This window comes from Anas acuta, chromosome 1 (assembly GCF_963932015.1).
Source record: "Anas acuta chromosome 1, bAnaAcu1.1, whole genome shotgun sequence".
NCBI classification, from domain to species: Eukaryota; Metazoa; Chordata; class Aves; order Anseriformes; family Anatidae; genus Anas; species Anas acuta.
In genome coordinates, this window is record NC_088979.1 from 163123062 (window position 1) to 163138128 (window position 15067).

General features: G+C 33.9%; 1 protein-coding gene across 1 annotated transcript in view; it reads right to left on the reverse strand.

Annotated features, from left to right (window-relative positions):
* OTOGL (otogelin like) overlaps nt 1–15067 on the reverse strand; it is a 98740-nt gene that overhangs the window by 3593 nt on the left and 80080 nt on the right. The window contains exons 48-59 of the mRNA XM_068661245.1: nt 14787–14999; nt 13780–13884; nt 13369–13476; nt 12778–12879; nt 12249–12353; nt 12122–12162; nt 11080–11143; nt 9892–10070; nt 9457–9561; nt 8539–8658; nt 6499–6544; nt 2270–2349 (exon numbers count right to left, since the gene is read on the reverse strand). Of these exons, the coding sequence (XP_068517346.1) occupies nt 2270–2349; nt 6499–6544; nt 8539–8658; nt 9457–9561; nt 9892–10070; nt 11080–11143; nt 12122–12162; nt 12249–12353; nt 12778–12879; nt 13369–13476; nt 13780–13884; nt 14787–14999 (1268 nt within the window). The remainder of the gene's footprint in view (nt 1–2269; nt 2350–6498; nt 6545–8538; nt 8659–9456; nt 9562–9891; nt 10071–11079; nt 11144–12121; nt 12163–12248; nt 12354–12777; nt 12880–13368; nt 13477–13779; nt 13885–14786; nt 15000–15067) is intronic.

Below are 15067 nucleotides of genomic sequence, written 5' to 3' on the forward strand. Positions count from 1 at the left end.
GTTACATTCTAAGCAAAACAAAGGATAGTCTATCATTCCTTTTGAAAGTTCAAGAGGAGAGGTGTATCAGTGCTAAAGCTTTTCCTTTCTCACTCAAACTGCTCACGACTAAGAGTCCAACAATATTAGATGTGTCATCACTGTAACAAATATATTTGCAAAGAAGATTTAGGATCAAACAGCAAGGGGAGAAACAGGCTATAAAATTATTTGTTCTGTAGACTTCATCCAAGCTAGTCTTTCACTATTATATTACGTGAAGTCTTCTTAGGTAATCTTGTAAGAGAAAACAAATTAGTATTTTTTAATTAAAACTTCAAACTACATTGATATAGCAGGAAATTGGAAGAAGACCATATTAGACCTAGTTTTTTTGTTGTTGTTGTTGTTGTTTTGTTTTGTTTGTTGTTTTTTTTCATGGTAGTGTTTCAATCTGATTTCTTATTCAAGTGAAGCCTGTGAAAGGTACAGTGATCCACACCCTCTAAACAGTGTCTGAACAAGTGAGACATATTCAAACAAATTAGATCAAAAGGTTAATCTTAAGACTTTTATGAAATTTGACAGGGAAAAAATCATATATATTATAACAATATATATACATTATATATAAAATACATAATATGTATATAATACATATATTATATATATAATTTTATATATTTATATATATATATATATAAGATCTCGTCCAAATCATTAATAATCTCAGTTACTAATTAATTAAATGTAATCATGCTCAGCCATATCAGAAGATTGACAGCATTAATCTGCTCCAAGAACACAGATGTAGCTCCAAACCAGCAACAGCCACAGCAGATACTGCCATTTGATAGGCCAAAGTCTTGCAATGAAATAAGGTCCCAGGTGTTTTTGTGGTAGGGGAACTGGAAGGGGATGGATCTGAGCTAGCAGCAATAAATTAAATGGGAAAGAAGATACTGTGTAAAGGGGCTTATAAGATGGATGGAAATTAGATAGGGCTTCTTTCTAGACAATGTTTATTAGAAGGTGCATAAAGGTAGAAGGAAAGATGAAGAACCTACATGTATGGTAGCAAGTCAGAAGAAGCAAGGCTTAATTACTTGTGTCATTTATGAAATGACTCAGTGAACATTCTCATTGTCCTTCCCTGAACCCTCTCTAGTTCTACAGCAATGTAGGGAGACCATAATTGTAGAGGACTCTTTTTTTGCACCATTATTGGACTCTTTTATTGCACCATTGGCTCATAAGAGACACTAGAATGAGTTTGTTGCCATTCCCTGTCCTATTCACTAAATGTTGCGGGAGCAAGGTCCTTTTCAGCTACTTTAAAAAACTATGAGTTTTGACTACATCTTTCTTTTTAATATTATTTGCTTTAGTCAACACCATGTATTTGTTCTGTCATATTGGTGTCCCCTAACCTGGCTTGCTAAAGTAACTGTGAAGATCTCTACAATCTTCTCTGCTCTTAACTATGGCCAACAATTTTAATTTCATCTACATACAGACGTATACTCCCTCATTACCTATGTTTTTTTCTAAAACTAAATAAATACACCACACACGCTTATTCGTCCAGTTAAACCTTAGGTATGTCGCTGTTGTACTACTTCTGACAGGCTGGAAATTAACCTGCCCATCTTTCAATCTGTGATGCTGTTTCACATCTTCCCTTATGACTAGTTCTTCAGAAGAATCTTATCAGAGCCATTACAGAAGGCTCAAGTATGGTTTCGATTGCTTCTCCTTTAAGTGATACATGAGAAGCCCATTTGCTCCTCAGACATATCCTGGGTTTTATAGATGGGGCTACATCAAAGCTGAGAAATAAGATATATGAAGCAGACTCATAAATAAATGGGATCATGAATTTATGATATAGAGACATGTTGTGTGGAGGAGAGGACACACAGAGTAAAGGTCTTCAAGGAGAAATATAGCAGTGTTTCCATCACATCCTAAGTGGAAGCATTTCTACTCTTGAAGAGTGGGATGTTATTTCATGGTGAAGAGTTCAGTGCCTTTGCTAGTTATAAGTAATTATGGTGTGTACTTTTCATTTGAAGACAGATGTTTTTCCAGGTAGGAGGACTCAGTCTTTCAGCGATAGGAACAGCTAACTATTCCTTTTACGAGTAGAATAACATTCCTGGGGTCAAAGGTCTGCTTTTGAGAAGATAGCAGCATTTTTTGTTGCATGTTGATAGGCATAACACATTTCTAAATACTTGGTTTGGTATGCCATAGGCCCAGCATAAAACACAAGTTTTTTTATGCTTACCGGGCTTTGACTTATACAGTCATTTTTTCTTATAGTTGTCCTGATTGTCATTTTTTGGCAAATTCTTTCTTCCTTTTTACCTGATAAAATACAAAAATAAGGCATATTGAATCAATATACTTTTTGCATGACATTTTTTTAAATAAAATGTTAATTTATTAAAATAAATTCAATGATTACACATTAGCTTCATTAATGTACACAATGAAACTATTACTTTTATAATTATTATTTTTTTTAGAAAAAAACTCATATATTAATAAGTAATTTCAGGAATTATTGATTTTTTAGCTGGCACATATGGGGCATCAACCTGTGCATTAATCTATACAGATTTTATAAATACAAAAATATTAATGTGGTTTAAAATTGCCTATATGGCAAGATAAGCATAATACCAGTAACTAAGAGAAAGATAAAGTAATTTTGAATAGTGATAGAATTAATTCTCTTTTTAATGGGAATATGAAAAATATGATTTTTTTTCTTCATTTTAGAAGATATTCAAAACTTGACATTTGAAAAGATAAAGCTGTGAATGTGATTACAACTTTGATGCTACTATGACTGCTTAGAATTTAAATAGAATAATATCCAATATTTTTCTGACAAACAGGTCCTTGAATGAAGCTTTGAAAGAGAAAGATGCATATATTTCCTAAATACGGTGCAGCTTTTACCGTCCAGAACTGAACCTGGTCAGCATATAGATCTAGGATTATGGAAATACTGCATTTTATCAGTATGGTCTGGGAGATATTGATAGGAGAGCTTTTATTTGAAAAATAAAGCTGTACAGTGCAAAGCCATTTTTTTTAACATAATAAAAATCGTAATATAATACTGAAATAATTAAACATAAAATCTTCCATGCTGCACTCCATACCAGACAGTTTGCTATTACTATTTGTGTAACAGAAATTATTTAGCTTTCCAGTTCCAGTAAGCATCAAAATCATCTATTTGTTTTTCTACGTGGACATTCTAGGCGTCCAGTTTATAAAATAATAACCACTATTCAGCAGAGTCTCTTCACCTTTAGCACATGCCTGCATGGTCAGGTATACACAAAAAGCATAAGTTTTCTTCTGAGCATTTTTATAAATTAATGAGCTCTGAGTAACCAAGATATTCTGCAATCATAGCTCCAGTGGGTATCTGAAAATTAGTCTGGCTCCGTAATACATCTAGTTTTTATTCTAAGCATTGCAGAATCAAACAGTATTCTCTTGTGGAGCTAGAAGATGACTGTAGGACCAAAACTTCAAATTCCTACAGTATCTTGCTTTTCTTTCATCAGCAACACTAGAAAAAAATTATTCCTATTATTTTTCCATTGGAAAGCATTTGCCATCATGAACTCATACATTTCAGCATATAAGGTGCTTATGTCTAATGAAAACTTCCCTGCTGCTATATTTTCTTTCTTCCACTTTCAACTGTCAAAAAGGTCTTCATTCAGTATTGGGTGTACTTGTTTCACTTGCTCCTTATTTGAGTAAGGAATCTTACTAAAATTTCTGTGACATCATTAAAAGCAGAGTTATGACGATAATGCGACAGTTCTGTAACCTCCCACAATTACTGCTGTAGAGTATTTATTAATGTATGATTTTACTTTGAGGATTGTATGTTTTTTTCCCCCAACATTTTCTTAACTTTGCAAAACATGCTATTTGTGACAAAGAAGAAGTACTGTACAAATCCATATCTACAAAGATGAGATAGGGCAGTAATGTGCACTTTTGATCTATTTTAAGGCAAAAACAGTTGAGTCATTAACTTCAGAGACATAAACATGAGATCAGAATCTCTTAGTAGCAGTATAAGGGATGATGATATTTTTAAAAGTAAAACAATTTCTTATTATAACTGTATATTATATGATTATTTCTTATTATATACTGTACCCTGTAGAGTAGGTCCATGTAATAAAACCAATTTTAGAAACAAACAGGAGGAAGAACCATCTTCAGCATATAACATAAATGAATGAACCTAATTCTGACAGGTGTTGAGCAGTGAACCCTAACCAGCTTTAAAAAAGTCACAGATTTGGGAGGCCAGCAGGGGTTCACTATCTCTCAGCATCAGGCCAATACCATTAAATACATTTAATGGTGATGACAGCTCTATGCATATATACAAGCAGTGCTTACACTATTATTAAAATAAGAAAATACATTATTAAAAATAATACCTGGTTCACAATTAATACTATCAGTAGGCACTACTGGACTAATGGCAAAGGGTAATAGACCCAATCCAGAACCTGGCAGAACCATTAGGAATGTAAGTTTCTCATGAAATAAAAACATATTTATATAAATGACATTTCATTAATTCTTACACTGCCAATTGCAATTTTTCTTTTAGCAAAAGATGATGAGCTTTCCTATTAGTATTCGAAATTTAGAAACTGTAGCTGCTTCAAGTCTCACTAAAGATGTCCTAAACTTTATTACTCTCCTGATTAACACAAAACTGGAATGATGCTTCCTTGTAGACCAAAGTTTTGTAATGAGTCTCTCTATGGCAAGGTAAGAATTAAATATATGCACTCACTTTGCATGCACTGAATCAAGCTCTTCCAAAAAGACTATTTGTTCCCATTAAAACCCCAAGGTTTTGCAAGCTCTATTTACACATACTCTTTTTATCTGCTTCACCACTGGGCACATGCTTTTAGTTAAAAACAAAGCAAAAACAAAAATAAAATAGCATATATGTGTATGGATCATATATATTTTTAGCAGCCACCTGAGTAAGAATTTCTGAAGTATAACAACACCTTTCCTGAGGCCACAGAATATGGCCAAAATTATAAATCTTCCTAGTCAACAGAAAGTCAGTAGCCATTAATTCTTTAAGATATTTTTCTAAATAAAGCCAGCCCATTTTTTCTCATTTTAGTTAACATTTTTTAAACATAGCTTATTGCATTGGAGAAAAAATATTGATTCATAAGATTTTAGCAAATTCTGGTGTGTTACTTTTCTCTGCTGATTCTCAGTCAAAAAAAAAAAAAAAGTATTTTGTTATATTAAAACAGCTTCTATTTTCTATGCTATGCATGGTATAGAGCAACAATATTTGCAGATAACTCTCAAAGCTTTACATAATTTGGAAAACGAAGTATTGTGCTATATTTTATAAATATGAATATTTCCCCTTATATAGCCAAATCATTTAGCATACAAACACATGTGTAGCTAATACATTGCTGAATTTTACTTAATACCAGTGCAGTATAAAGCCTGTGACTTTCTATTCAACATTATTAAAGCCTTGTTTAAAAAAAAAAATAAAATCCAAAGACTACTTTTTCTGTACATTTTAACTCTGATATTGAACACAAAAAAATCAAAAAAGGGAGGTAGTAATTTCTGTAGCATTCAACACGTTCTTGCTCTATGTAATTAATTTCACAGAACAGTGCTTAATTTTTATGTCTAGATGATTATTGAACTTGATCAGAAAACCTTTCCTAAACAAAACTGCAGAGCAAATCAAAGATTGTTTTCAGCCTGCTTTTAAACTTTAAATAATGAAGACTTTATGTATTCATAAACTTATGTAAACGTAGGTAAACATGCATCACAATACATTCATCATATTTTAAAGTTACACACACAGAAAATGTGGATGTATTTCCAGATATTAAAAAGTCAATTTTATATAATAATTGTTAACATCAATACTACTCAACTCCCAATGACTTTTCCTCATTTGGGATTGAAATATATTTTCTACAGTGGAAAGAAATAATTTTCAAGTAAAAAAATTTATTTCAGCATTTTGGCCCTGGAAAATATACAGCAGTGAAACAGAATAAGTAAGTATGTTTGGAAATTTAACATCAAATTAAGTATCAGTTTTAGATGGAAAATTATTATATTTTATGGTGAACATAATTTAGGCAATATTTTAGGGTCTGCTTAGTAATAAAGGCAATCTTTTAATTATTTTAATTGAGATAACTTTTTATCTTCTACAGGTTATATTTGGAGAGATTTGGTTATACTCCAGAATATTAACATTAAAAACCACCAAGTCAGCAGCCAAATGAAGCGAGACCATTTAATAAGAGTAGTTAAGTAACTATAACAATTGTGATTTGTGTAGGGACAGCATGCTTTTTTCTTCTTTGTGTCCCAGCAACAGGTTAAAAAACACAGCCCTCCAAAACCAAAGCCAAACTAGCATTTACTGCAGCCTTCATCACTTACAGGTCTTGCAGCAGCCATCATTATATGTCTGCACAATTCCTCCGTTCTAGAGAAATAAAAGAAGAATATATCAAAAAAGACTGTGCCCAATGCAAAGGTATATTGTATCTCAAGAGATTCCATGTTTTAAAGATGTCCAACTAATAAAAAGTAATATCTAAATCAAGAGAATTGCACAAATATGCATCATATGTTTGGTTCATAAATTCTTTAGTCTTTAACACTGAAAATGAACTTGTCCCTGGTTATCTGACCTCAACTAGTATCCTTTGAATAAGCCACTTGATTTCTATAAGCTGTTTTTTATATTGCCCATTATCATCTATTTCACCACCAGTGAGATTTAGCAGGAAAGTTTAAAAAATTCATTTATGTAACTTTGTGGATGATGTAAAAAGGTTTACACTGCTTATATACCTAGCAGAAAATTAGTACCTAATAAGGAGCTATTTACAACATTAGAGATATACATGTATGTGAAAGCACGTATATATACATATACACACACTTTTGAAACAGAACATGAATTGCAGAATTTCATATATGTTGATGTGCTCAATTATTTTTTCTCAAACAATAATAGTCTTTGCTATTCTATTTTCTAAAGTCACTTGTCAGCCAGAAAGTAAAAATGTATCAAAGTGGAGAAAATTTCCTTGTGAAATTAAAAGAGAGCACGAAGGAAAGAAAGACAGAAAGAGAGCCTGCCATCTATCAGAATGTGTGCAAGGAAGAAACATGTACCCACAGTTTTATTGCACAGCCCAGAACTGTGTGTAAAGCAGACAACTGAACATCAACAACACTTTTATAACAAAAGACAAAAGCTTCCATTTGTAAGGTTCCATTGTTTCATGCATACATGCATTTTTTATCTCATTACAGAAAAATTACTAAGTTGTTCAAGAACTTCTTAGATGAGCACTTAAACTCAGCCTCTTAAATCTGTATTTGTTTCAAAGTTATCCTGAGCAGACTGTCAGAAGAGCTTTCTCCTGGCTCAAGTCTACGTTTAGCATCTCTGAAAAAATAAGTCAGTCAGGAAGTTAATTTTAGTGGTCTGTTCATTACAATCTCAACTAGAATTATTAAGGAAAGATCCTAACAGGTAGTGACAAAAGGATTCCAAGGAAGAAACTCAAGGATAAAGTTAAAGTGGAACAGGCATTAATTTTAGATTGAATGCCTTCTTCATGACTGGAAGAAATAAGGAACTTTAAACAAATGCAATGGACACATAAGAATTGGGCTAAATTTGTAATGTGTAGTCAAGACAGTGATGGTACTTACCCTCTCTACGTGTTTTTTTGTTTGTTTTTTTTGATAGCTTATATATGGTTTGGTATACCACAAGTGCAAGAACTAGAAATATGAGAAGTATTATAAAATTAGGGAAGTACCAAACTGCAAATATAAATTTTTCAAACAAATTTGTAATGTTCATGAAGCATCTACATTCTTTAAAACAGCTTATTGGGCATGCCAAAATTACCTTTTTAGATATATGGTGTAGGTAGATAACCTTTCAAGTATGATAAATACTTTCTGTTATGTCATACAAAGTTTAGTTTAAGAGATAATTACGTTTGTATACACATGGTCATCCTTCTAATCCTTGCATTGCTTAAGTAATTTTTAATATAGTTTGCATTTATATGCAAGATTTCTGAACTGCTTCATCCAATTTATTTAATATATATGCACTATAAACTTAAAAGTATTATTCTGAACTAAGTAAGAACTAGTGATTAACACTTTATATAGCGGTATCTCAAGCGCAACACAAATTCAAGAATATTTCAAAAGCAGTCATTATTAAAGCCCAAAAGGAGTTTCTGTGCTCCTCACAGATATTGTTAGTCAAAATGCAAACAGAAAAATAGCAAACAACACTGATCACATTGATCGCTTACATCTTGTAACTTACCACTTTTTTTAAGTTTAAAGAAAGCACACAAAGTATGTGTGCATTTTCAAGTGTAGGCGAAACTCCATACTGACAGATGAGTTATTGTTACTTACCTCACCCAAAGTACAAACCTTTGTACACTCAGTGTCATTGAAAGGGGGGCAAACTACAGTAGAGCCCAGTATCATAGCCCCCGCAGCAGTCTTTGTACACTTGTAGTTTGTGCAGTTGGAGCTCCACGTGCTTCCTTCCTGAACATGTAATACAAAACCGTTGTCAGCAAAGAAACACATTTTGGCTATATCTCAACTCCCAGAGGTCTGTACAAATCTTGCCTTCACACTGCAGTATCTACTGGAGTGGAAAGTTTGTTGCACGCTTACCCACACCAGCAAAGACCATCCTCTAACTGCAGTGGCGGCTCCACTACTGGAGGTACTGGGTGTACTAGAGCAAAATGAAGGGGGTCTGTGCCTGGAAAAGGGAGTAATTCTTTTGCTCTAAAAGCAATGGAAAGCATGAACCAAGCCATGGCCACGTCTACGTTTTCTTGTATGTGGCTGCTGGAATGCAACAGTCAGATTCTGAAACCCAGTCATTCTGTTTGCACACTTGCATGCTGTAGGAACGAGAATGGAGAAAAGAGTGACCCTGAGAAGAGGGGGACACAGGAGTCCTGATGTGGACCCAGAAGCACAAAAGTACTGCCAACTCTTCTCAATCACAGCATATGACCTAGAGTTACAATTCAACCTCTAACTTGCACTTAGAACGTATCCAGCCTTAAGTAAATGACTACATTTACCTGTCTTTGTGGGGGATATTACAACCAATAAAATGAAACACAGTATTTATCTGCTGTGAAATGGCAAGTCTATAAATAAACATAATTTTTCCCTGTTATATTATTTACCATAAAGAGCCCCCAAGTGCATTAGCAACAATAAGGAAGTATGAAGCAAGACTCACTGCATGAGTTTACTAAGTGACCATCAGAAATCTGTGCTTATCATGTCATTATACTTCTGTCCCTCTCCAGAGGCACTTACCTCATATACAATTTGTGTGCCATTCTCAGTGTGAAAAAAACAGGACACGTTTAGACAGGTACCACAGCAACTATGGTGACTGGGGGAAGGAATATATATTTGATGCTAGAGGAAAAGGGGAAAAAGATAGAAAAAGACTTTTTTTTTTTTTTTTAAACATACAACTTATAAAAATTCATTGAATTCTGAAAATAAAAATACCAAGACAAACAATATGTATGTATGTATGGATGGATGGATGAATATATTCACAAACACTACTAAATATCACCTTTTAAAAGAAGCCTGGAGTCACAGAAGATATACATCATCACTGTTAAGTTTTCAAATTCTTTCTGAGTAAACCAGACTAACAAAAATCTGCCCTTTGATTTTTGTCCTAATTGTGAAGTTGTGCTTAAAATTGCATTATTCCATTGTTTAAAGTATACTTACAGCTTCACATTGCTGGGAACAGTTCACTGTTGTAAAATGCATGGCATTGTATCCTGTGTTGTGATCTTTTTCTTGTAAACACTGTACAGTATAACAAAGATCTCCATCCAAGTACTGAATCACTGATTGTCCAGGATTCAGTACTGTTACTTCTTGGAAGATGCACACATCATCCTTTTCTGACACCAAAAGATAAACATGTTACAAGTGAAAAAAAAAAAAAATAAATAAATCATCAAGCAAGTTAAGAGGACCTCTGTGAGGACAAAAGTAGGGCAAAGTCCTATTTGAGGAGGGGGTATAATTCAGCTCAAAAAAAAAAAAATGCTACAAAGTGCATAACTGACTAAAATTGACAATATTGCTACTGTGGATTTTTTTTTTTTAATAATAATAATCTATTGTTCTTTTTTAAAGAATTCTGTTTTTTAACATTGGGACAATTAAATTACATGTATTATTCTGCACATCATAAAATGTAGCTTTTTTTTGTCAATTAATAAAGCATTCCTACAATTAAATGTGGGACATTAACACGTTCAATCTGTACTGTAAATTTGTGTTTTGCTACCAGAGGCAGTTTAGCCTGGGCTCCTGTCAGGATTATGGGATGCCTCATGAACTCCCATAGACAGTGGGCTGTAATCTAGTTTGCATAAGGTAAATGAGTTACAGAAGGGAGCAGAAGTCTGATCTTAAAATTGGGCTCCTACCTTCATGCTGGCTCATTTGAGATTAATAGTGTGCAGAAAGAAAGAAAGAAAGAAAGAAAGAAAGAAAGAAAGAAAGAAAGAAAGAAAGAAAGAAAGAAAGAAAGAAAAAGGAAGGAAGGAAGGAAGGAAGGAAGGAAGGAAGGAAGGAAGGAAGGAAGGAAGGAAGGAAGGAAGGAAGGAAGGAAGGAAGGAAGGAAGGAAGGAAGGAAGGAAGGAAGGAAGGAAGGAAGGAAGGAAGGGAGAGAGTATGGACAGTTTTAATACACTCCCTATGCCTCTCAAGACCAAACACAAAATTGATGAGTTTGCAGATGAAATATAATATTAAGTAATGACAGCATAATTCTATATCTTGGTAGATATCCATAACTGAAGATTGTTAAAATTGAGAAAGTGATTAACAGCCTATTTCTTCTTTCTTTGTATGCCCTTTTTAGTAAAATTTAAAATCAAGCAGACATGAATAAAAAGTTACCACAGATGTAGTGAGTGCATCCACAAGCACTGTAAATGTTACTGTCTATTTTTTTAACTTCTCCCTGAGTGTAAAAAGATAAAAGAATTTGCAGTCATACACAAATGTATTTCTCTAAATTTCTCTAAAAATATAAATTATTGCTTTCATCACTTTCACCCATGTTCCATAAAAGAGTAAAATTGCAGTGTCCTCAAGAAACAATAGCACATTCAAAAATATTCAATGTATTTATCTCTTTCAATAAGCGCAAAATACTTCATTTTCTCTAGGAATGAATATAAACACCAGAGTGGTTGTAACAGCAGTTTTTCCTGAGATAAAAAGTTATTTCAATAATGAACATATCAGCAAAAGAATGCCTGCTATGAATTTTCTTCCCAAAGATAGGTAAAAGCTATTAAAATTTGCAACTCCTGTTTACAAATTACATTATCTTTCTTCACATAAGAGGAAAAGGGGGACAAACTACAAGCATTTAATAGGGAAAATGTCCCTGATATTAGAAGTTTGAACATTCGCTTATCATTATTTTCCAGCTCACTGTCCTTGCTGTGGGAGCATACAAGGAGCAAAGTATTTATGACTTTTCATATCTAAGCTAAGATATAGCTAAGTTCAATAATGTTAAATCATCCTAATTGAAAGCATAAATGCTTAACAAAGTAACACATTTCTCCAGATGATACATATGATTGTAAGGGTCATCACTCATTAATTATTAACAACAATTAGGAATTATTTAAGTGGGAAAACTTCTAGCATTTTGTTTTAAGTCAACATTGAACAGAATAATATTACAGTTGCTTTTCTTCTTTTGTCATCCTAAAACACACAGAATGAAATTTCCCCAGGGAACAGCTGACAACACCATACAGAAATTTGATCGAGTTACATGCTTGAGCTGGGAGCTGAAAGGCAGAGTCCTAGCCTGTCCAGGTTCAGACTTATCACCCTTTACAACAAATTAAACAAAGAATGGAAAGGGAGGAGTAAGAGTGCAGTCCATGATTAATAAAAATATTTAAAGGGCAGTTCTTACCAATTTGCAAGTCACCATAGTAGCATTTTCACAGCTACATTCTGAAAAGAGAACAAGAAAAGCATATCAGTCAGTTACCTAATTGCTTTTATTAACTACAGTGACTAAGGAATAAAGTAATAATTACCACAGTGCCACTCTGGACAACACCGCCCAGGTATTTTTTCCTTCACAAGTTTCATGTCATCTGTACAATTAATAGGAGGATCAGAACAAAGGTTTTCATCACAAACTAAATGGGAAAAAGAGACAGGTATCAGAGTACTAACGAAGAGTATAACAGAGGTACAATGACATAAGTGCTGTCTATTTTATTACAGATGTTTTAAATGTACGGATGTATACGAACAATTGTATATTTAAACACTAAGGTTCAGATCTGGATCCAGATTAATATATTGGTATCTAGATAGCCCTGAAAGTAGCTCTTTAGTGTTTGGTGAACTAAATAAACTCTTCAGACTCCACTGGCTGTTCTGGTTAGACCACCATCGAGTATACCAAGAACTTTGAGCCTATCTCAAATGTAGACACCCTCATTTAGAGCCCTTAATCTATAGCTGAAGCTAGAGATGCTGCACCAAACAAACCTCCACACACACTTCCTATCATTTTTATTAAATTTGGTAACATATTGAACTAACAGTTAGACTCACCACAGTAGTAATGAGGACAACAGTAATGTATGGTATTAAGGTCTACAGTGAGAATTTCCCCTTCATTACACAAGGGAACAGGATCAATACAGGATTCACAAACTAAATGAAAAACAAAACAAATATTTACAAATTTTAGATAATAGAAAGTTAACGTGCACATTTTATTTATTACTACAAGTCTTATGCCTCTTACTTGGATAACAGAACTTTTATGGACTGGTATTCAAATCCAGAAAGATGCAGTGCATGTAGTAGTGCATACACTTAAGTGTCAGGACTTACACTAAGTCATAGACAGCTTGGTGGTGAGGAACTACTGAGGCTCAGCTGTGATCCATGATATGGCACACTGACAACACAGATCATATAATTCAATGGTGAAGATCACTGTATGATAAAATTATGTTTGAAATGAAAGATCCCCAAACCCAAGTGTAATTCATGCTCCAGTCAGCCTGGCCTGTGTGAAATCCCACTGACATCTTCAGAAATTCCTGGATTAAGTTATAAGGTTTAAAAATATATACTACTTTTGTAAATACTTAACTATTCCTCAGTTACCCACAAAAATAATAGAGCTTTTTTTACCACAGACATAAGAGAAACAACAGGGATCTTCCTGTTTTGCTTCAACAATAAACTGGTCTTCTCTGCAGTCCAGCTGAGAAGCATTGAAACAAACTGAAGGATCACATTCTGTAGGATATGAAATAACCAGTATTTTAAAAAGATTCAAAGAAACAATGCTAAAAAGATAAATAAAATGAAATCTTCTTTTGCTTATTAAAAAAAAAAAAAAAAAGACAGTAAATCAAAACTGGCACAAAACACAAATACAAAATAATATTGAGAATTTGAAATAGATATACCATTGCCTGGAGCTATTTACAGTGTCCCATTCTACTAAAAATCAAAACAGTCTGTAAGGCAAACTTTCTTACTACAGACAGTAGAAACCTGGAAAGTGTCCCAGTAATTGTGTTTTTGTATTTCCCTTACCACATCGGTATTGTGGACAGCAGGACAGAGGGTTGTAGCCTACAACCAATTTTTCATTGGTTTTGCATGTTGGAATAATGGCACCACATAATGACATGTTACATTCTGTGGGATAAAAAACAACCTGCTTTAACATTTACAAACAAATACAAGTGTAAATCCTACAGTTCAAGCTATTTATACCATTTACTAGGAGATCTACATACTAACAGCAGTTCAAGGCAGCTTGCAGTGCACTGCACATCAGCACGTAAGCCTCCCAGCTCAACCCAGAGCTGGTATAGCTCTGTTCATGTAGCACTGTGCAAGCACAGTGTACCTAAAGCAGGTACTTACTTTGCCCTGCTTCCTACAAATGGAGCCAGCTAAAGTGTCTCAGTGAAAATGTTCCTTAAACAAATCAACAACACAGTGTTATTTACAGGTAGCTAAGGAACAAAATCACCAGATCTGCTATACCATTTGTTCTCTTTTTCCCTGAAGACGTTATGAAGAAGGAAGTATCTTCTGCTTAACATTTTTAGCAGCAATAACTACATTCATTTTGCTACAAACCAGGGCTGGGTAGAATACAATCAATGATCATATCATGGAGTAATGTTTTCTTTGAAATGGCATGAGGTCAGAGGATATTTCATTTAGCACCAAGACACTCATAAGAAATGCAGATAGGCTTGGGTAACTGCCCCAACTACCAAGCCACTTCTTTCATTGAGTATTTGTTAATTTCTTTTGAAATTCTACTGAGGAGCTTAAAAAATCATTTTTTAACAGAAGGTTTGTTTCACTAATGGATGTGGAATACAAAATAAATAAATACGTATTTCAGTGAATCACATCTTACATAGAAGAGAACCGCTTTGCTGACCCAACCAGCCACAGTTACCTAAAGATCACTTCTCTAAAATGTCACCTTGAACCTTGTCTAAAAATAAACCTCTGCCAACAAATACCAAGCACTTAACTTACACTTATGTTACTGAATATGTGTGCAGCTGGGTACATACCACAAACTTTCTTGGGACAGCAAGCCCTTTCTTCAATGACATGGATGATAACTTCTCCTTCTCTTTCACAAGCTGGTGGTGGATCATCATTACATTCAGGTTCTACAGCAACAACACTTCCATTTTCTAAGCAGTTGTACATGCAACAACCTCTCATGGACTCATTCCAGATCTCCCCAGCAGAGTGGGGTTGGCCTCTGTTATCTGTACATGCTGAGAGAAAAATATCATATCCCATTGACAAGAAGAGAGCGCAGATTTCCTGCAAGCAACTATTAGTT